General features: G+C 38.0%; 1 protein-coding gene across 2 annotated transcripts; it reads right to left on the bottom strand.

Annotated features, from left to right (window-relative positions):
- Window positions 1-510: 510 nt before the first annotated feature.
- gsk3aa (glycogen synthase kinase 3 alpha a) lies at window positions 511-23,506 on the bottom strand. Of its 2 annotated transcripts, XM_023262147.3 has the most exons (11): window positions 23,165-23,506; window positions 17,037-17,122; window positions 16,046-16,147; window positions 13,655-13,738; window positions 13,081-13,191; window positions 11,849-11,979; window positions 11,333-11,537; window positions 8,962-9,057; window positions 7,127-7,313; window positions 6,778-6,855; window positions 511-4,594 (listed from the first exon to the last, which is right to left on the bottom strand). In XM_023262147.3, the coding sequence occupies exons 1-11, from the start codon at window positions 23,337-23,339 to the stop codon at window positions 4,533-4,535; spliced, it is 1,317 nt and encodes a 438-aa protein (XP_023117915.1). In that variant the 5' UTR covers window positions 23,340-23,506; the 3' UTR covers window positions 511-4,532. The 2 variants fall into 2 exon arrangements, with proteins under 2 accessions (XP_023117915.1, XP_023117916.1); XM_023262148.3 differs by lacking the exon at window positions 6,778-6,855.
- Between the last annotated feature and the right edge of the window lie 738 nt (window positions 23,507-24,244).

Genomic DNA, 24,244 nt, shown 5'->3' with positions numbered 1-24,244 from the left:
TGAACAGTTTCTTAATGAATTTATTGTCTCAATTGGTACCTTTAAGTCTCCTTCATTACAGCATGGTGTTCATTTTGCAATTTTTTTGTCCAATTTAGAGGAAAATCCACAAAAAAGTGGGGCGTATTTCAGGGCACACCTAACTTGTAACTGACAGTGTATCAGTGTGTGTAATGTCCTCAAGCTCCAACTCAGATCCATCGCTCACTTGTGTTGCCTGGTTTTAAAAGACCAGGGCGGCTAAACTCCAAGCTTGAGGATTCAAAACGGCAGTAAGCAAACCAATGGGTGACATCACAGTGACATCAAGTCCATCTTTTATACAGTCTATGCCTCGGACTAACCCAAGCATCTCTATTCAACTGAGTCCTGTGCACGTTCAAGCTTGCTGGCACATGCTATCTCGCTAAATAAGCTAACTAGCAAAGTTAAATGCCAAAGTAAGGAAAAACTAACTTTTGGCTTCTCTATTCTGGTTCAACTTTTTTTTTTTTTTTTTTTTTGGGGGGGGGGGGGGGGGTGGTGGATAAATTACACTGCAAGATCAACAACAGATACACAGCCAGGCTCAAACCCATGACATGGCTCAGTCCTTCACAGTTCAGAGGTGTCATGAATTCTGAGTGCTTATATGAGTTGATTATATTCATCAACACAGTGAACAGAGATCATTTTGGAACAGAACCCTCACAAGATTCATTCAACAGTCAGATGGTCCCATGGAGGACCGAACGAAGGAGGGGAGCTGAGTAACGACATCGTTAAATTACAGTTTTCACTGGACTACAAGAAAGAGAAGGAGAGAGAAAGATCGTCAACAAACTGGAGGAGTAGGCAGTTTTTTTTTCCTTTTCTCTTTTGCAGTATTTACATTTTGGATTGTGAAAAAAAGAAACTTATTTACAAAAATGCACAAATTAAGACCGCTTCGTCGACAGGATGAGGGAAATAAGATATAAACAACTCTGTAATAAAAAGTAAAAAGAGGAAAAATAAAAATCAGTGATATTTACACGTGCGATAAGAGAGGGAGACAGGAGAGTGAGGAAATAAATGGCTTTGAGATCTTCAGGGGGGAGAGAAAAACCAGCTTTGTTTGATTCCCTCTTTGAGGTTTTGTCACACCTTTTCATAGCCGCAGAGAGTCTGACAGCTCTGAGTGTGAACACCGTCGATGCTGCGAACCCCGTGGAGGTAATCAAACAAGCCGGCTGGACTCTCAACAGCAAAGAAAGCAGGATGTAGGTAGTAAACCGCCAGACTGGAAACCAGGAAGCAGCTGACAGGAAAAAAGAGAAAAATGCTCTCTGCTCTCCTCATATAAAATGAATGTGTGGTGGAATTTTAAAAAAAGAAAAAAGGAAACACGCATCTCTGCTTCTAAAAAAAAGGTTGAAAACAAATGTGGCTGCAGTTAAAAAGAGCAGGTGGAGGCATGGTATAATAGTATCAAATATACTATACTACAAACTTTCAAGTGGTCTGTACTGCTTACTAAAAATCTGTATGGTTGGCTGCTCTAATCCTAAAACACTGGCTGTTCAGACTGCAGCTTGGAATATGGTCACACACGCACGCACACACACACACACAGACACACACACACACACTCACTCACTCACACACACACACACACACACACACACACACACACACACACACTTTAAACTGACAAACAGCGATACATTCTCTGGGCTTGTTTCAATCTTTATCTTTAAAAGTCTCTTTAAAGAGTCCTCACTGTCGTTTCAATCCGAATCAGTCCTCATGAAAACAGAAGCACACCGAAACAGACACAAACACCTTAAAGGAATTTCCCTGCTTGATATTCATGTTCAGCTACTATTCACATTAAGCCGTCCGTTCACACGGTATTGTCCTGCGTACGATGAACTGAGGTTAATTTATCTTTTCAGTTCTAGCTAAAAAGGAAGTCATGATTTTGAAGCTCTCTCGCTCAAATTCTCATTCGGAGACAAATAAATAATTAAAAGCCACATAATCTCTCCGCCTGAGCGTTCGCTAGTTTCTCTGCTGAAGGATTACAAATGTGCTAATATCAGGACAGAAGATCCATCCAAATTAAACATTTTTGGTTAATTTGTGTTTGCTTTTATTCTGCCAATATTGGCATGGAAACTGGAAACAGTCTATTATATTCTGGAATTTAAACGGACTCTGCGAACCAGCCTCTGCATAAAAACATGTCAACAGGTGGGATGAAAGGATTCTAAAGGGGAGTCATCAATCTTGCAATACATTTCAAACCTTTCAAACTTTAAATTTTTTTTTTTTAAATTAAAAAGACTCATAATGGCCCAAATGGAGATGCTTTTACTCCTCATCATTAACAGCAACATCCTACGCGGGCTGAACAATTGAGGGAATGTATCTGTGATTTTTATGATGATTTTTGTTGTTAAATAGTCAAGCTACGGTTCAATATTCACTGAGTAACAGATTTAAAATGTGGTGGAGCGTTACCACATGAAATAGCATCAAAACTGTCACACAAGTAGGATGGCATGAATCTGTAAGACTCTCAACACGATAGCCTAAACTCTGGGTTAAATGTGCTGTAAAATGTTCGAGGTTTGGCTGTGAAATAATGTCAGTAGAATCACAGCCTGAATATGTTCATCAACTAGACAACGTAGGCAAACTCAGAAAGTTTCATTCTGCTTGAATAAATTACAACTGAATCACAGCATAAGTCTCGTGGACACACCTCGTGTATTCTACATGTTGTTTTTATTTGATTTATTGTTCAGCCCTGCATCCTCTCAACCTGTGTTAGATTATCTTAAACAGAAGATAGATTTGGAAAGCTCAAAGTGGCAAGAAACATTTTTGGTTTAATTAAAATCTAAAATTAAACAGCTGATTTTAGGAGAATTTATCTCCTGAACAGCTGCTCTGATCAACAGTTTAGACTCACTTTAGCACTGATGAAGGTTAAAAAAAAACCATTTCATTAATCGCACTTTTTCATCTGTATGGGTTGAAAGGATCCGAGTTGACTTTCTGAAAGTAAATGAAATTTAAAAAGTCTCTGAGATGCATCGACATGATACAGAACATCTGCTGATTTCTAGTTGATTAAAGTACTTTGAGAGTTTTATGGTTTCTGTCACTGTAATGATCTGAGAGTAAGTATAATCTGCCAGTTTTCTCCAAATTTATCATCAAGTGAACACAATTAAAATCAGTTTCATCATTCAAATGATGTCGGCTGAAAAATAAATCCAATATTTAGCTTTTTTTCCCCGATTATCTGTATTCTTTAAAACAGATTCCTGACAAAATAAATTACTTTAAAAGCTGCTGCTTTGGCTCTGAACATTGAAGGACGAATGTTTAAAAGTTTTCTTTTTATTAAACAAGTAAAACAAAGCTTTATTTAGGAATTTAACACATTTTTTTTCTGCAAATATTTGTTATTGTTGTCTTTGATTACTAATTATCAGTATCAGCCTTGAAAAAAACATCAGTCAACGCCTACATCTATCTGCACCTTCAACTTGTTAGCTCTATGATAGAAAGTCTCATTTTACTGGATCTCACACTCAATTTCTGCAAGACTGACAGCAATAGTTGGATTCTGCACTTGTTGTCTGCCTCTGAGATAATTAATTTAAAATAAAATTAATAATATTACAAGCTTGGTTGACGATTAATTTGATAAATGTTTATCTGACAGTGTAAATGCACCCAAAAGGAAATGAAGAATCCTTCCTTGTTAGGTGTATTTACACTGGAGGAAAGGTCAGCGGTCTTTTTTAATTCGTATTTCTATCAAACAAATCTCTGTAGGGTCAGCTTGTGGTTGGTTATTTTAGTCCAGACTGTAAAATGCAACAGATTAAAAGCCAAACACTGATCACTGCTACCTGGTGCTGTTTCTCCTCTACTTGCCATGAAGTTAGAGAGCTGGAGGTTTAATTTTAACTGAAGGACTGGGCTGGACTTTCTTTAAAACGTGGCTGGAGAATATATAAATTCACCTACATCTGTTCTCCCACCCTGAGTTCAATAGAAGTCCTTTATTCTGATGACCTATACGGGTTAGAATCTAGCTTCAGTCAGGCAGTGTGCAGTCCACCCTTTACTAACAGGGCTTTAAATCAAAAATATCAACAAAAAAACCTCTGTGTGATCACACGATGCTTTCAATTAGTCAAATAAATAAACACAAAAATAAAGAAGGAAAAAAAGGAGAAATGTTGATTAAAAAAGGTTGTACTACAGAGGACCAGCCCCCACTATTGAACCTTCTCAAATCACCCGAGCAGCAGCGGACGAATCTGTGTTTGTGTAACAATCCCCTGCCGTAGATTCCACCCTGGCAGCTACAGAGCTAATGTTTGCTCAATGCATTCACTGTACAGAAACAGATCATCTACGAGGAGAGCAAGCAGCACGAAGGAAAGTTGTACAGAGAGAGAGTGTGTGTGTGTGTGTGTGTGTGTGCGTGTGTGTGTGTGTCTCTGAGGAGAGGGTGAAGCTTGCAGGCAGGCAGGTGAGAAGCTGCTTCAGATGCTGTTCAGAGATCCTGGCACTGAACTGTGTTGAGATGAGTCTGAGCCCGTACCATCTGAAGGAGACAAACAAGGACAGAGAGGCTCAGTGAGCAGTGAAGTGATGTTTCACAGCAGTATGAAGTACAACAGACATGACCAACAAATAGAACACACAATTCTGTCACTGCTGCCAAGAGCCTCTTAAAGGAGAAGCGCTGGATTTGTTGGGTTTCCCTCTATAATAAGATGTAACTTAAAAACCTGAGATGACTTAAACTACCACTCAAAACTTCTAGCACACCTTCTCATTCAATGGTATTTAATTATTTTTTACATTGTAGATTAATACTGAAGACATCAAAACTTCAAAATAATACATAGGGAATTATGTTGTAAACAAAAAAGTGTTAATCTTCAGAATTAATCTACAATATAGAAAATAATACAAACAAATAAAAAGCATTGAATGAGAAGGCGTGTCCAAACTCTTGATTGGTAGTGTATGTTGTGAACTGGTGCTACATAAACAAAACTCTGATCTGTCATAAGAAGCTGGTATTTTGCATGTGATTACCAGGTGCCATCTTGTGTTGATAGAAAGACATTAAACTTCAGCTTTTGTGGTTGTACAATCACTATATTTTGCGATGTCATAAAAATTTGTGTTTTTTTGTCAAATGTTGTACAGGGTTATTGCTAGTTGCCGTATATAAAATCAGGCTCTATAACACCTCAGTCAAGAGCAGTGGCTCATGACCTGATCTATTGACTTCTACACTTCAGTGACTCAACTCAGCTGCACAATAAACCAATATTACTGGAACCACCAGGACCCATGCACCACACCCCTCCTGTATACTCATTATTATTGGTTTCTATTTTCACATTGCAACTTTTGTACTCCATAATATGCTCGTTATTACATTCTGTACTCTTATATTACTCCATTTTTATTGTAAATAACAGCAATTTGCACTTTATTGTAAATATTAACCATTTTTTTTGTACACCTCTGTAAATACCAGGATTTTAGGCACCTTATGCTGTTGATTCCACACAATGTGCATGCTCTTTAATATGTTCTTCCATCTTGCATGAAACAAGATAGACAATCTATCTTTATGTCTAGAAATTCAATAATAAATGCAAACACAAGGCTATACTGCCATGTAATACATGCATGCAAAAGAAACTGACAAAAAACAAAACACATTCAGTGATCACAAACTTTTCTAAAAATGTTTTTATGTTGACTAACAACAACAAAATTAGCATATTTTGACACTAAATATCCATAGCATGGATGCAAATTTTGAATAATATTTGTAACTGATAATTGGCAGCAATATTGCAAATCATTTGATTAACTAATATTATGAATTCAGTGCAGTAGATATCATTCCATGTGCTGACAGGTATTTTTTAAATTGGTTTTGTGACTATTACCGCTACATTAGCTTATTTACGTTATCTTAAGGTGACATCAGCTTGTCCTAAATGTGTCCGGATCCATTAACAGCTGCAGAAGATTTTGTCATGGTGCCCTTTACTTGTTAAACTCCCACAATGCTCTCTGCTGGCCAATACAAAAACTGCCTGTCGTCCATGTGACCACCTCCTCTTGTTGCAACCAGGTATGTCTTCCATCTCCTGTCTCGTCAGTTAATATTAATAATAATATTTTTAAATTGGTTAAATAATTAACAGCAGTTAATTAACTATCTGTCATTAACATCCTCATTCAATTCTAAATTTAAAGTCCCCCCTCTCCTACTTGCTGCAGCTCAAACAAACTGTAAAAGTACACTGTACACTGTGCAGCAAGACTATTCTTTTCATCTGTAATATTAGAGTAATTCAGCCACATATGTTTGAACCAGAATCTGACTCTAAAGAATAATAAAACTGCATCTTTAGGTTTGTTACATATGAAGCCCTGGAAGTCTGACTCTGTGTTTTTAAAACTGTCATTGGTACTCTCTTATTTTTCTCATGAACACAATATGGACATGTTGACAAATTTTAAAAACTATATTCTTACTGCAAATATAATTCTGTGTGTCATCTGTGGCTGCACACTAACACAATCTAATAAAACAGTTTTAAGCTTTTTAATTCCAGATTGTTGTGTGTCATATCTGGCCTTGTATTTGTAATGTTTTTCTTTTCAAATTACACTTTATCAGGGTTTTTCTTCCAGCCAGCACAAAACCATGGTGTTGACAGTGACAATGAAATTATAATAAAGGTTTCCCACCGTGGGCGGAAGCAGCTGTGTGTGAGCGAGCGTGAGGAGGAATGAGGGTTGAGTTCAGCTGAGGCTGGATTGACAGCTCTGCAGAGAATAAAAGAGGAGTTTTTATTGAGGATGAGTCATAACAGGAGGAGGGTGTCATTCAACAAAGGAGTAGTGTACGCTGCATTAGCTGCACCACCTCAGAGGTCACGGTTGTGGCCCGAAACAAGTAACAAAATAAAAGATGAACTGATTGTAATTCATGCAGCTAAACATGGCGATAAAACAACAGATGTGTGTGTCCGTTTAGTGAGGAGCTAAGAACCTGTTGGCTAGAAACTGTAACTGAGGTCTGTGTGTTTGAACGTACCTGTGGTGCTGAAGTTGAAGAGCATCGGCAGTTCTCGGCCGCTGGGCAGTCGTGTGTTCGGCTGGCGCAGCTCGTCGAAGAAGGCATGTGAACAGGCCTCTAGGGGGGAAAGCCGGGAGGCGGGCGTGTACTCCAGCAGCCGAGAGCAGAGAGCGATGGCCTCTGGAGGGGTGCGAGGTTTAAACACCTGAGGAGCAAGAAGAGTTTCATTTAAAGGTCCAGATATCATTGTTTAGGCTCATATATAAACACATCCCTAAATACAAGCGTTTTAGGCAACGTATTGCACGACAATCACATGCTCTTTTGTACATTGTTTTATTTCTATCTGTATGTAATGTGAGCTACTGGTTACCTTGAATTTCCCAGAGGAGATGAATAAAATCTGTCTATACATCTATGTATTTATCTATCTATCTATGTTTTTCTATGTATCTATCTATGCATCTAGTTTGGACACACCTTTTCATTCAATGCTTTGTATTTATTTGTAATATTTTCTACATTGTAGATTAATACTGAAGATTAACACTTTTTTGTTTCCAACATAATTATATGTATTATTTTATAGTTTTGATGTCTTTAGTATTACGGTAATCTACAATGTAGAAAATAATGAAATAAAAACCACTGAATGAGAAGGTGTGTCCACACCTTTGACTGGTAGTGTATCTATTTAAATGTCTAGAAATTAAATAATAAATGCAAACTCAAGGCTGCTGTGCCATGTAATACATGCAAGCATAAGTAATCAACAAAAAAAACACATTCAGTGGTCACAAACATTTCTAATAAAGATTTTGTGCGACATGGATCAACATTTTTTGACACCAGGTATCCATAGTATGGATGCAAATTTGGAATAATATTCTGAACCAAACATTGGCAGCAATGTTGTTAAATAACTAAGTAATTAATACTATAAATTCAGTGCAGTGGATATCATTCCATATGCTGATAGGTGATATATACTTCTACTGCATTCTATCCATCCATCCATCCATCCATCCATCCAAGGCTGAGGGTTTCCTCCAGTGTACATCTGGAAATTAGTTCTAAATAACAGTATTTTTTCTACATTCCGTATTAAACCCACAGCTACAGTCACTTCTACAAGGCGTTCTTCATCTACTAAAGCAGCTGCATGCTGTTTTTTGAAACAGAAAGCCAACTGCTCCGTAGTAAACGCTGAAGGGCCACTTCTCTTGGTTGTGTGCTGCTTCCGTTCTCTTTAGGTGTCGGGGGTTAATCGACTTTCAGGAGAACATTAAAACACTCCAGCTCAGATTTAAATAGCCCATGTGGCTCCAACAACACATCCACAGCATCGCTCTTCTTTTCTGCTCATAAACCGGATTGCTGCTGGTTTTCCTTAAGGAACTGATTCTTTCATGTGGATTATTACAGTGATCATATGCGTGTATGTGTTCACTGACAAATAAATGTACAAAATCTGTCTAATACTGTAAATGGCAACTCACAAAACTAAGGTCTATAATATTGCGACAATAAAGTGGTAATCTGTCATTTTAAAATTGAAATTGTAGCTTTTGAGGTGTGAATATTTTCCCTTTTCCTCTTCTGGCAAACTAGAATCATTTGGATTTTGGACCGCTGATCGGACAAAACAACATTTTGAAACAACACCTCTGAGACTATTACCTGCCATTTTACAGACTAAACAATTAATAAACACAATAATTGGCAGTTTAATCTTGTTCCGTGTTATTAGATTTCAGCTCCAGGACAGACTGATTCTATCTCATTCACTCTACACGTCTTTCTAAGCAGCACAGGCCTGGAGAAGACTGACTGTTGTGCTGGTGTTTGTTTACCTTGGTCCATGGATGCGCTTTGATCTGTGGGAACTTGAATTCTGTGTAGTTGGGATTCATCTCTCGAATTTGTTCCCTTGTTGGTGTTCCTAAAACCTGAGAACAGATGCAGAAGGAGTATTCTTTAAATCAGGGGCTCTCAAACTTATTACTCAAAGATTGACATCTCATTTTTATTCAATGTCAATGACATGGATTGACTAATGATAGCAAAATAACATTTAATCAACTCATTTGCAATTCTTAAGGCACATACATTCAAGTTCAGGGCGGCTGAGACTCAAAACATATCTGAACCTACCTGGAATAAAGGCATTGTTTACCTGCAATGCTGCATCAGTGTCATCCCTGAACTGAAATTGTGTACTTGAGAAAAACAAGACACACTTTGGCTACTTCCACACTGATACATTTTCATTTTAACCCTACAGAGCCCACGATTGTATATTCATTTTTGACTGGCGGTAGTTTGAAACCAGATGAGATAGATTGATCATTCTTTTTGCATATAAAATCTGGAGCGTTATACTAATATTTCACACATTCACCATGTCTCAGAGCACTTTTTCGTTGCAATAATGGGTTTGTAAAAATACACAATAAAGCACACATAACAAAAATCTTTATAAACAAAATAATGGGATATTGTGCAATTTTTTACGTTTACAAATCTGACGGATACAGCTATGCAATTTCTGTATTTAAAAAAATATGTGAAAAAAACAATTCTAATGTCTTTTTTAGGTTTATTGCACTTTTACACAATTTATTGTAGTAGTTAAGATATAAGTTAAAACATATTAAAATTTGGGATATAAAGGCTATGTTGACTTAAAGTAAATAAAAATAATGCACTACAGCATGTAAGAATATGTTCTGGCAGATTTGAACAATGGTAAGTTTTAAAGGGTTAAAACAGAATTGTACAGAGAGACAAGTGTTTGAGCTTATTTTCACAAAAATCTCCATACGCACTAATATGACTGAAAAGCCACATCACATGACCATTCATGTACACTGAGCATGGAAACGTGAAGCACGACGTTGGTTGCTTAGTTGTAGAAATACTACAAACAAAGAGGAGCAATGGTGAAATCCATGACCAGAGACTTCCTTAAATAAAAAATCTTCTTCTTCTCCTGCACCACAGCTGCTAGCGGAGACAACAAGGTCAGATGTGCCTCTGATTTGTTATCTAGACTGTATTAGTTACTGGTAGTTAAGGCTGATACTGTTTTCTTCAAGAAAACGGTCACATCATATTAACCTAAGTGTCTGTGACATTGTTTCTAAAAGTCTCAATTTCTATCTGTCTAGACTAAAACACAACTCAATTTTTCAACTTTTCATCTATTACCTATGACCATTAAAACCATTTTCAATGGCTTTTATCATGTATTCATGTATTCATATAGCCATCTATTATTGACCTTTTATTTGACATTTAGCTTCAAGTCAACTATTAGTCCACAAAGCTGTTTCTTACTTTTACCTACTGATTTAATATTTATTGCATTTTGTGAGCTGCTCAGACCTTACTGTTTTTTTACCACCTGTTTATCAGGTCTCAGTGGAGAGCAGGATTGTTGTTTTTTTCATCCAAATTTCAATTTCAATTGCCTTTCAAACTAGTTAAGCTAATTTGTAGCCCTTGAGAAACAACAGAGCGATCCCTGGAGGTACAAGCAAGATGCTAAAAAAACAAAGTCTCGTGAGCTGTGGGCTACAAGCTGTAAAGATTACAGCTCAGTCTCTGCCTGTCTGGATTAAAACACAACTCCAAAGCATTCAAAATGAAACGGGGTTCAGCAGCATTTACAAAACACTCAGTTTTAGAAGTCCTAATACGTGGAGTAGTGTGGAAGCTACACCTAAACACAGGAAAAGTTAAGGGTGTGAAAACAAAACAGCATTAGTGCAGATGTGGTCTCTGTATCTGACATAAATGAACTGTTTGCAAATTCTCTAGCTAATGCGTGAACTCGACAGTGACAGCCCCCAGCATTTAATAACGCCACAGTAAAACAATCTAATAATGATAGTGAAAGAGGCCACATTCATCTGGTGAAAAGATGACTGTGAATCACCTCTAGCTACACAGTACATTCAATATTACTACCAAGTTACTAATTAATAGAAAATTTATTTCAAAATACAAAATATTATTCTTCATGATAGAATGTTTTCAGAACACAAAGTATGAGCTGGGGCCAGACACAAAATAAATACGTGTGTCACAGACTGTGATTATTACACTTTTTAGCAATAAAATTCATGAGTGAATTTGGGGTCCTCTCTGAAAATAGGAAATACAAGTTATTCCAAGATCACTACCACAAGTAATGCAGTGAATCCTGCTGAACACACTCACCTTGATAATCTCTACTAGCTGGTCCACTCCGCTGTCACCGGGGAATATTGGTTGTCCGAGCAGCAGCTCTGCCAGAACGCAGCCGGCTGACCAGATGTCGATGTTTGCCGTGTAGTCGGTGGCACCAAAAATGAGCTCGGGGGCGCGATAATACCGAGAGCAGATATACGACACGTTAGGTTCACCGCGGACCAGCTGCTTGGCGCTGAGGGAGACACAAGACAATCACATTAAACAACAAAAATCACTGCAGCAAAGAAGGTCTGGGGGGGAAAAGGTGAAAGGTGTGAACTATTGTAAAGAACATGAGTTGTAGAGACAGTTGATATTCCTCTCATACTACACTACAGAAACTCTTAGGTGACCAAAGTCAAAGCACTGACAACATGTAGGAAACCAGGCGAGTAGTTTCGAGCTGACATGCGGAGTTTGTTTGTACTTGTATTTTGTGCACAGACAGATTTTTAAAATGTAAATAAAGTTGTAGTTTGTGTGGATTTCTGTACAGCAGCTCACCTGCCAAAGTCACACAGCTTCAGGATGGCAGTTTCTGGGTCGACGAGCAGGTTCTGGGGCTTGATGTCTCTGTGACAGACGCCCTGGGAATGGATGTAAGCCAGACTACGAAACAGCTGGTACATGTAGACCTGAGGAGAACCAGCGTTACAACGAAACCAGATCAGGTTTACACACCAAGCAAAAGATAAAACGGCAATAATTAAAATAATAATAATGTGCTCTGACAGTTTTAAATTGCTGGAGTAAAGACGCCCTGCTGTGAAATATTTTAGGAACAACAAATTGAAAAACAGTCACATAAAAAACATAAACATAGGGCCTAAAGCTGGGCAAATTTATGTCTCAGAGGGAAAAAAGAACAGCAGGCCTTAATCGACATCATCCATCCTGTTCCAAAATAGTTATGTTAAAATTATTTTTCTTTAAATGTTGTTGAAATTATTTTCGTACAATTCCACAAACAAGATCCAGGTCAGTTTGGTCAGCCCTTCTGTCATCAAATAATGGGCAAATTAGAACAAAAAAATGCATAAAAAATTGATATAAAAACTAAATGAATACTAAATATTTGCAATGGTTTTACAAAGTAGCGCATTCACAAACATTATCAGGCTGAAAATTTTGCTGAGTTACAGTGCAAAGGTTTTTATTATTAAAATATGAACACTTCATTAATAAAAAACATAATGTTTCTTATAGTTATACACACATATATGTATATACAGTGGTGGAAAAAGTTTCATCTCAAATATTATCAAAAATGATGATGAAATATTTGTGGAAAAATCTTTTTTTGTGTTTCAAAAGGTGTGGCTACATTAGACAGACATAAGCAAATATAAATTATAGATTTTTTGGTTTATTGTTTACAATAAAAATTAAATTCTACCAAAATGACCCAATACTCAAAATTTATTATTATTATGGAACCAAATAATTTTAAGTTTATAATGGCTTTTTTAAAGGATTTGTTTAGTATTGCGGCTGTGATTGTACTAAAATAAATTACATTTGGAAACCTAAGAGTGATTCTTTATGCAATATTTCACAAATGTATGGGGTGTCATGTTTTTGCTATGTGACAGTAAAAACCACCAAAGAAAGATTGTATAATCACTTATGTTCTGATTTAAAGTGCATAAGAGTCCCGACACACTGCTGGTGAGCTTTGAGTCATGTAATACTTGGACAACAGAGAAACATCTTGACGGGAGAAAGATGAAAATTACCTTCACATAAATGATAGGAATGATGCTCTTGGCCTTGTTAAAATGTCTGGCAACCCTGTAGACCGTCTCAGGGACAAAGTCCAGCACCAGGTTGAGGTACACTTCATCTTTCTGTACAGGACGGAAAGAGATGTATGATGGATTAAAACATTGAATACAAGCTTGAACAAACAGACCAACTATGTTCCAAAACTGCCGATTTAAGAAAAAATAAATAAAAACGAATGTGGTTTCCAGTAAGCCACTCCTCCAACATTATAAGTGCTTCTATATTTGTCAGCCAAAGAAAAGGGCTGCTTCCCTTTTTAGGGTTGGGGTATTTTTTATGTTTCCTCTGAGTAATCTTAATTTATGTGCGTTATGTTCATGTACATTTTCCGCTGTTTTACTGGTGTAATACGTGAAACTATGATGCTGTGAGATAAGAGTGTGGGAGCAAAAGTTGGTATGATCTGAAAACAGCTTGATTTCCGATAATGTCCTGCTTTTTTATGAGCTTTACTATAAAATGTGTTTGTTTTGTTGAGGTGCAATGTACCATAATCATTTTATTTTCCTCTGCTGGAACACGTACCTTCTCACCACTGGAGTAGAAGAAATAACGTAGTCGGACGATGTTGCAGTGGTCCAGCTTCCTCATGATCTGTAGTTCCCGATTCTGCAAAGACAAGAGAACACACAAGTGTGGATGGAAAATATGGGTGCAAATTTAAAACCAAAGATGTGAACGTTGATGGACTGATTTGTAATATGTTTTAACTTGTATTTTACACTGTTTTTCTTATTGTTGTTGTTTTATTCATTGTCGTTGTTGTATTTATTTTAGGAAGCAATGAACAACAGGTGGAGGGACTACCGATGGAAACTAGCTTTTCTGCTAACTCGAGTGCATTTACATTTTTAAAATGTTGATGAATGCACATTGTCCCTTTCTTAAAAATAAAGATTAAAGATAAAACCATATCTTAAGTGATTAATCGTTCAATTAATGGTTGTTTAACACGCTGATAAAACCATTTTTGACCATCGATACTTAAGATCTGCATAAAATCGGCTAGTTTACATTCAGAATTTGAAGAACAGATTAAGTCAACATAAGGTTACTGAATTATGAATTAAACTGCAAAACACAATTACTTTACTTAAAATTGCTGTTCAGTTATTGGCCCGATAAAACCCAAAGTACTGATCAAAACAAATGAGCCGCGTTCCTTCACAGTAAATAACTTGGGATGCTATTAATCTCCTCACAGTAGTTTTATATTAAAGTAATCCTGATATTATATTAAACTGATCCACATGATGAAGCGATTTGTTCACTGTAGTTAAACAGCTGCTCAGATGTCCACAAATACTGTCGCAGCAACTTTATCAGTCCAGGAAATCTGTCAGCATTTACTGCTGCCTCTAAACTGTAATTATACTCAGAGCAGAGTCTCGCTGATAGACTTCATCACTTTAGTCTGAATGTTGTTTAAAGCCTGGAATCAGAGTTCTGCTGCTTCTGAGGTAGAAACTAAACCCGAAAGTCATGTTTATGCCTTTTTACAACTTTAGCATTCTTCAGCAGTTAGACAGCAGGGAGGTGCAGTTGTTTTATACAACCTTCATGGGCGGTTAGCACAACACACCTGTAACTCCACCTAATATAACCGTAAAAGACTCCACCTGGCAGCACACCTCTGTACTAAATCTAATTTACAGAACATTTCCTGGCATACATGTCCCTCGTCTTCTGCCTTATTGGCTAAACACTTAATAACTTAACGATTGCAGGGCTCCAGACTGAAACCAAAATGTTCATATTTGTGAGTGTGTGAGTTAAAATTTCAAGAGGTCGCACTGTGCTAGTGCACGATGATCATTAAGCTGAACTGGTGTCGCTCTAACCGGCACAGGCAGCTACTGTGTTAACCACAGTGGTGGAAAGTACTACTTTTATGATTTTGGTTAATGCGGTATTTACACATAAAAATGTGGTCTTCTCATGACCTTGCAAATACATGCGCTGTTTTTTTCCACTTATAAAAAAATCCGCATGTAGAAAAAAAATCACTCAGTTTCATCCAGGACAAATCTGACATCAGAACGACCTAGTTTAACTGTTTTTAAAATAATTTTTGTCACACGTGTTTGCCTGAATTGAGGGGCATGGAGGGACCATCGGTAAATTATAGTGTTCATTGATAAGAAAATGTTCGGCAAGTGATGCGCTTTGCCTGTGACAAGGTGGGAGGTGCGACCAAGTGAGAAAGTTAGTATGGAGCCTTGTATTGGGCAATCAACTACACAAAGTGAGCAGTAAAAGTATTGTGAAGGACTAAAAACTTTACAAACATCGACCACCATCTGAATAGGATCGTCTTACACGACTACCCTTCTTTTGACTGGTTCTGCTGGAGGTCTCTTCTTCTATTGCAAATAAAGTAAAATAATATAACAGCAAAATACTTAAAGAGAATCATTAAAATGGCTCTAAATTAGTCTGATCTATTTCCAAAATTAATGCCACTGTAGGGTTTTAGCCTCACCGTTCCAATTAGTTTATTGGGTTTTTCTCCAGACTGAACACTGCAGAGTCAGGTAAAATTACACCTTCATTAAGAAAACAAGGTCTTAACTGCAACATTTAGTCTTGGTAGGTTACTTTCATAACGCCAATCATAATTATTTTTACTGGAAGGCACTTTGTCACAGCAGTTGTTGACTTAAAAAAACATCTTGACTTAAGAATTTTATCTTATTTTTAAATCTTTTTATTCCCAGTATTTTTTCATTATTCATCTAATTTTATACCTTTTTTTTTGTTAGGCACATTGTAACTTTGCTTTGGGAAGGTGCTATACAAATAAAGTTATTATTATTATTATTACTACATCACCTGTCCTATGAAGAGTGGTGTAGATCATGACTGATGACAACATGTGTGGAGATCGACGCAGAAGAAAAGAAATTACAGTCCTACCTTGAACCTTTTATCCTGCAGAACCTTCTTAATGGCCACCATCTCCTGGCTGTCGATGAGGCGAGCTTGGTACACCACACCGAACGAACCATTGCCAATCACCTGCAACAAAGAACAGCCACATACTCAAGCCTCTGCCACAACTGTACTGTATATAAATGTATATTTACTGTGTTGATGTTCAGTGTCTGAACTGGTGCAACCTGTGTGTTTAAAGTGATGTAAAAACTGAAATGTATTTTTGATTCTGGGGGTTTTTCTTATAGCTGTTCTCACCAGAAAAGACAAGTTTATGCTACATCCCTGCTTACACCAGCGACTGCACCATGTAGCTGCTAAATACAATTAATGGAATGAAAAAAAAAAAACAAAAACCACACACCGCAGAGCAGAAATGTCTTCTTTTTGAGAAGGTGTTTCTTTAAGTGAAGGTCAGACTGCAGTGTGAAACATCAGCCAGCTGGCATAGATGAAATGCAGCAGTGAATAATGGGCTACTACACCGTGTGAAACATTACTCGTTTGACATCAGGAAACATAAAACCCTTAAATTGCCTCAATAACCTTCAACTACTGCAAGTGTTCGATGAGTGTCAGTATTTCTGATAAGCCTGTGTAATAATATTGACTTTGAGATAACAATTATGATAAATATAAGTGTCCACACACTTAGGGAGCCATTAAGTAATCTTGGAAGTTAGATTTGTATCTGGCTCTGACACAATTATGTCAAGTTTTTGGAAAAGAGACTAAAAGTAGGCTATAAAGTGAGTCTTGAAAGTCATAAATTATAAATCCTGTTACGATAATTATGGAACCACTGGTTTTTATTAACGCTTCCATTAATGCGAGCCAAATTTCTAGCAGTTATTTTGTGCAGTGTGGCAATTAAAGTCTTAGTTACAGCTGCAGATGAGGCAATCAAGTTGTATCAGCACATATAAGGACGGATCTTTTTATGATGACGATGTGAGGTCTGTTTTTCTCTCACCTTGATGTCAGTGTAGGAGACTTCTTGCGGGCGGTCGGGTCCCTGACCTGGTGTGGCCACAACTGTTGTCACCTTCCCGCTGTCTCCTAGGAAACAAGCAGGAACCGGTTTATACGAGGTCAGCAGATCAATCACTATAGTGTTACGATTCAGAAAACCTCCCTTCTCTGTTCACGGTTTTATTGTGCTAAAACTTGTGAAGTCATAAGGAGGATTAAAATTAAAATGGACATGAAACTGCTTTACAGCGTAGCCTAAACAATACTTCCTGACATTCAAGCCGGGCCTTCACATCTGGGCCGTCTCTCCGCTGGCCGTTTGAATATTTAGGTTAATGACAGCCTGGTGAATGGATGTCAACTTTATAAAAAGCCTCCAAGGAAGGAGACGCGAAAGGCAGAGTTCACATTCAAGACACTGTGACTAATTAAACTGGGAATGAACCCAAAAATAGGCCAGCCACATTCTTTGTCCTGATAAACTGTTTTAAGTGATAACAGCCTTCCATAAAAGGATTATTTTGTCATTCCGTTCGCTGCTCAATTAAATACGTTACTGCACATACAGTATGCAGATTCCTTTGTAGAATCCTTTTAATTTGCTGTTTATCTCGGAAAGAGGAGACACATTTTGCTGCCATGAAAGCATGCTGAAAAAGAAAGAATAAAAAAGCTTGTGTTTGATGAGACGTCAAGATAAATTCCCTGGTTTGTGTAGCATCAACTCATCATTTTAGATCAAACAGACCAAGTGTGGTCAAAATGTCTGAGATGCAGTTAAATTAGTGGAACAGCGTGAGGTCTGATTAACAGGACGCTGCTGTTTGAACCATTAAAGCTGGATCAAATTAATCTGCAACTACTCTGATTATTGATCAATCCAAAATCCTGACAGTCACTAGTTTTAGCTTGAGGTTTAGCTTCATCAGAATTGATTTTAAACAAAATAATACAGACTCTTAGCTAACTTAAACAAGAAAGTTAACACTATTACCTACATGTAGACTTTTTTTTAACAATCCAGAGAGGACGTGTCAATATAATAATTAATCTAGGGAGTGCCTCCATCTCTCTCACTTTTTCCCTGGACTCGAAAGATCAGCTGACCCAAACTACATTTAAAATTCAGACATCTTAATATAGAACAGACCTACAAGTGTCTTTCAGAATTTCAACAAGGCTTTGGAACATCATAAGAAACAACTTTCACCAGTATTTCAAAAGATTTTTGATGGAGAATCATTTCAACATTATGAAGAAGAAATGCACTAGTGTCGTTAGTTTGCACAGGCTGCTGACGGATTATTGGATGGGACATTCAATAATCAACTTTTAAAATCTGCTTCCTAATAAAATAAAATTTAAAAATGTGCTACATTTCTCTGGTGTAGCTGTCTCTTTTTTATCTATAGTCTAGACTTTGTGGTTGCGAGCAATGTCCTAATTTTCTGATTGGTCACAAATAACAGCCTATCAGCACTGAAGAATAGATACTGACATGTTTTTTTTTTACCAAAACATATGCAAAACATAAATAAACAAACATATTTCCATGAAGTTTTGTATTGAAGCTTATGCTGTTCTGAGTTTTGGCACCAAGATTTTCATTTTAACTGCAAACGTATATCAGCTCCAAATATCGACTATCTGTTTTTGTGATTATCAAATATCTGTATCAGTATTTGACCTGAAAAAAAAAAAAATCATATCATTCGACCCCTAATAGTAATCAGAGGTGAATCATCAGCACACAGACTGATAAACCAAAAACACTATCAAAGCAATGAAAAAAGGAAAAAAAAATTGTACACGCAAACTGAGAATCTCTTACACTTTCCCCTCTGTGAAAATTCTACATTTTCAGTGTTAAATACACATTTTAGATTATGATTTAGGATAAAGATTCTACTTAGGTCAACCAATCACACAACTTAATATAAACTGAAAAACATTCATAGATGCAGAGTGATAAAAGCCTCAGCATCGTATCAGCTGATAAAGATCTTAAAATTAAAGACCAGCATCAACCCAGAATGAACACTGACAGTCAAACTTTTGTCAAGGTCAAAGTTTATGGTTTTGTTTGAAAATGTTACCTAAAAACAAATATGGTATTTCTTACGTACGAGTTCATAGACCTTTTCTGCTCCAGTCAATGTGTACATCTGAACTTGAAAATAGGTGCAGGAGTAGGAATAATAATGTGTTAATTCTACTAAAGGAAAGACTGAGTGTTCTCTGAAACTAGATGACAAATCTATATACAAATATTGGCAACTGTAATCGGACAAAATTAGTTGGAAATTAACAGCATATTAGCAATATTAAATCACCTATTTCTCGTTTCTGGGTTTAAAATGCAAACACAAGCTGCAACATGCCTGTTTAAAGTCCAATTTGGAGCCTTTGGTGTCTTTCATCTGACATCTCTTTCTTATTTACAGTCAGCTCCTACAGTTTTTTTCTAACTTAAAGTTAAAAATGACTCCAACAACAGAATAATAGAGCCTCTAGGCTTAAATGCCAAACTGGGACAAACAAGAGAGGGGAAAACACTGAAAAGGCTTTTTGTTGAACAGTCTAGCTGGAGTCTTAGTTAAAGTAAAGCCATTACTCATCATAGGAAAGTCAGTGTCTCAGATCATGTAGCAAACACCGTCTAACCACCAGGCATGACTTTGTTCTCACAAGCCCCGGATCAGCTCTAGTGCAGTGTTGATGCAAAAATGATTGCTCATGTTAAACGTGTCTGCGGGTCTCGTCATGTTTACACCACAATGAAAAGAGCATTTCTGTGGGATAAATGCATGAAAAATAAAAGAAAATGTAGACATGTGGCCTTGTAAAGCAGGAATTTATAAAAGGCACCAGAACAAATACTAATTTGTTTAAGTTTATAAATGGTTTTAACGAAAGTCCTCTAAGAAGCTACTGAGTTCTGAATTTCTTTATCTGCTATGGCAAGCTGACGGAAATTTAATTTTCCTAAACTGAGCCGTGCTGTTTAAATAATAGAGCAGCCCTCTGCCATCTCGCTGTAGTCGTGTTGTATCACTGTCACCCCGACCATATACCATATCCACAGACTTAATGCTTTGTTTACCAAACAAGACAACTTATTGATATGGTCCTCTTACAGACAGAACTGCAAGTCCTGATGTTCTTACGCGTCCGCGTCCACATCCACGCACAGTGAACTGTCCTCAGCCACAAAAATGTGCTGGTTATCCAATAGGCAGGCTGGTGATATCTGTTACAGCTGAAACTGTGAAGCCTGCAGAGTGACCGGGTCACTGGGTTTCTACCTGAATGACCGGGTTCATCCTCTGGACAGTAATGAATACACACACACACACAAACGCACACACACAGCTGCAGGTTAAAAGTAGGACACTTGGTTAAAGGATACGTTTATGCCAACTGTGTATGTTGCGCCTGCTCTTACATTTTTCCTGCTGATGTATCAGAGTACAGCTCGAGCTCCTTTGCTGCAGCTGCCATTCATTTTTCACGAGTAAAAAAGAATTTCCACAGGCTTGTAACTTGCCGGAGGTCAATAATGTATCATAATGTAGATTTGTCAGAGTTCTTGATTTATCATTGCTTTGTGGTTCAAGCTCAGCGTTTTCATATCAGCGCTGCACCGTGTCACACTCGGCTTCCTGTCATTCACCTGACATTCACGGAAGGAAACTCAAGTCTCTAGGAGGAAATAATCTCCAAATGCACGCCATTTTTCATGCTCTGTCACATCCACAGCTATTTATTCGGTGGCTTTAAATGCAAACAGCACACACTTTTTAAGCAAGCTTGACAGAGAAGCATAAATATCTAAAATATAAAATGTGATACTCACTATCTCTCCATATTACAACATGAAATATAGGAATTTCCACAAACTACTCTGAATAGTGATTTAACCAGCAGGTTTCTGGTTTAATTCCTGGTCTTCATACACATAAAATAATCTGCAGTTAGACGAACTCCACATCTTGAAGGAAAGCAGCTTCAAGAGAATTAAGTTTATCTTATTAATATGCAGTTTAATGCAGCAAGATCTTCCAAAATCTAACCAGGCCATCTACTCTATAGGGAGAACCTCTGGTGTAAGAGTGAGACTTCTATCGAGTATCTATTGTTTTAGAGTTATTGTGCTCATTTGGCTGCAGCTAATAATCGATTAGTTGTCAACTATGAAATTATTCACCAACTATTTTGGTATTTATTCAATCAGTTTGAGTATTTTTTAAAGACAACAGTCTAAATTCTTTGATCGCATCTTGTTAGTTTTGAATATTTTCTGGTTTCTTGACTGCTATATGACAGTAAACTGAACATATTTGGGTTGTGGACATATGAGGACGTCCTCTTTGCTTTCGGGAAACACTGACTGACATTTTTCACTATTTTCTAGCATTGTGCAGACCAGACAATAACTTATTAATCACAATGAAACAATGAAATGCTCATTAGTTGCAGCCCGCCACAAAAACAGAATCAACACATTGTCCACTTCTCAGCGAATCGTGGTTATGCCTTTCAGTACAGAGTGAGCTGGTTTGCATGAAGTTTACATACAGCGACTGAGTGGATGTAAATAACACAGCGTCACCATGCCTGTGGTGGTGTCACATGCCATTTTATCAGAGAAGTCTCCTCAGTGTTTCGCATAAGAGATAATCATGATTTAACACACAGTTCCTGTTTTGTTGAAGAAAAACAAAACAAGTGGTTTTGTAAATAATATTTATAATCCAGTGTAATTTGTGAATTTGAACATTTTCCCTTGAGCTTGACGCTGAAGGGACAGACTGTGATGATGGTGTCATCCAGAGACAAATCCTGGAGCTGCTCCACAGACAGTGAATAATGGAACAACTGCTTGGACACTGACAGCAGCCATGGTAATTATTCTTCCGTGCGGGGAAATTTTCTCATTTATGCCAGCAAGTCCCATTTCCTTTCTTTTTGGATGTAAAATCTAGGACACCTTTAACATTTCATCAAAAATATCTTCCAGTGTTGTTCATAATGATCGCTTGTTGGTATGGCAACACAACATCCTTAATGCTCCAAGTTTAATTTCACCTCTAATTCAAAATGCCAAATCACATCATTCTCTCTCCCAAACATGTGGCTAAATGGGTTAATCCTGCCTCCTGAAATAGCTTCAGGTCCAAAAAACCTGACAAAATGTCCATCAATCACTCAGCAGGGCATCTTTAACAGCCAAAGGCAACGTTTGGACTTGAAGGGCCTCGGGCAGTGTTGGTCTGCTGCCGCTGCAGAGGAAAAGAGTGAAACCAAGTGTCACTCTGCTTTGAACTGGACATGACCTCCCATTCGGACTCTAATATCAAGAGACACACCGCTGCCTGCTAATGGATGATAGCGTTTGGATTAACACACTCACATCTCTGCTTAAACCTGTCACCACAGTAATAAAGGGCCACACTATATTTCCACCCCAGACACAGGAAACCTCCTCCTTGGCATCCCAGCAGACAGCCGAGCTCCTGTGCTGGATGTGCATCACTTGCATCCTCCAGGCGTCGGCCACCTGCTGCTAAGCCTTTGCCCCACAGGTGACCTTGGTGAATACTTTCCGCCCCGACACTTCTGCCGGAGAACCAGGCCAGTTGACTGGTGCCGCTCTCTCGGCGACAAACCCCACAAAAGAACCCTAGACGCAGCACTCAACTTGAAGCATTTGAGTGTAGCTTGGCCACAAAGAACAGAGCGGATTTAACTGCTCACTCACAGTGACCACAGTAAAATCAACCCGATCCTCGACTCCTAATTAAACATCACTGAAGGTGATCATTCCTCCATTAGCTTTACATTACACGGGGTTAAACAGATGACCGGAGAGGTGGTCTGCCACAAGACGGGGTGAAAACGTCCATCGGCCGGACAGGGAACTAGTAACATACAAAACAAGTGGCTAACGTTAGCACGCTCGCTAGTTAGCGCGCTAGCTAGTTCGTTAGCCGCTACACCGGAGGAATAACGACTTTCCTCCGGATTATGACACATAACACCACTAGGTATTTACGTGGTAAAGGAAAATAATAAAATATATTACATAGATGGATTCAGACGAAGAGCTGGAGGCTAATTAAAACTTACTGGCAAGCTTAAGGTTCGAGCATCCTGACGAGCTGCTGCCGGAGGCCTGCGGGACCCCGGACTTTCCTGTACTGCTCCCCACGGCAGCGGCTGATCCGGTGGACGCAGCGGCGGCTCCTGGAATACCTGGCGGCTCAGCAAACGAGCTGGTCCTGGGCCGCCCGCTGCCGCTCATATCTCTGTGCAGGGGTCAGGGTTGTTTTTTCACCGTTTTCAGCAAAGCGACTATTAACTATGAATACCCGGCAGCGAATAATCGTACGAAGACACACCGAAAAATACCGCTCCCGTTGCCGCCGGCTGTCTGAGCGGATAGCTGTTGCTAGACACCTAGAAACAGACCGCTCGCAATGCCACCTGGGAGATGGAGTTTGAAGCAGCTGTTGCTCGGCTTTGCCGCTTTAGGTTCCATAAATCAAAACAACTACAAATTTAAAATGAATTATCTGGGGACGAAGGCCTAGGACAGAGCAAACTATCGTGTTTACTGGTATAAAAATGTAAATCCTAAACACCTTAGTAGTTTGATAAAAATCACAAATTAGTCACTGAATTTACCCTTTTTGTGGCAAGTTGCCCACCTTCTTGCACCAATAGTGCATTTTTTTTACATAACAGATTAGAATGATTTACCAACTTTGCAACTTTATGTTGAAACCTGCTCAATAGGATTTAAGCAGCTTATAAAGCTATAAGAAATGTAACAATATTAATGCAAATTGAATTAATACTAGACTAAAAATACTAGAATTGATACCAGCCAAGTTCAGTTTTCTGATATTATTTAAATCTTAAACTGGACTTGCTTTAAATTAATTTTTCTGCTATTCAGTTAGTGATATATCAGGCATGGGGAAAATAATATACTCATATTATCACCTGCTGAAGGTCACTGGACTTATTTGGGATTGAAAAGTAGTCAGGAGTTCATCATTTCCAGCTTACCAGAAATGCGGGCGGTTCTTTGACCAGGTCTCTTCACCTTAACCCACCTCTTCACACAATATGACCTGAATCTGAAAGGCTGCTCTAATCCAATAAGCACTCCTAACACCGATATGCTTGATAAAGACCAGCTGG

This window comes from Amphiprion ocellaris, chromosome 15 (genome assembly GCF_022539595.1).
Source record: "Amphiprion ocellaris isolate individual 3 ecotype Okinawa chromosome 15, ASM2253959v1, whole genome shotgun sequence".
Lineage (NCBI taxonomy): Eukaryota > Metazoa > Chordata > Actinopteri > Pomacentridae > Amphiprion > Amphiprion ocellaris.
The sequence above is the reverse complement of the archived record's forward strand: the minus strand, read 5'-3'. Positions and strand labels throughout refer to the sequence as shown.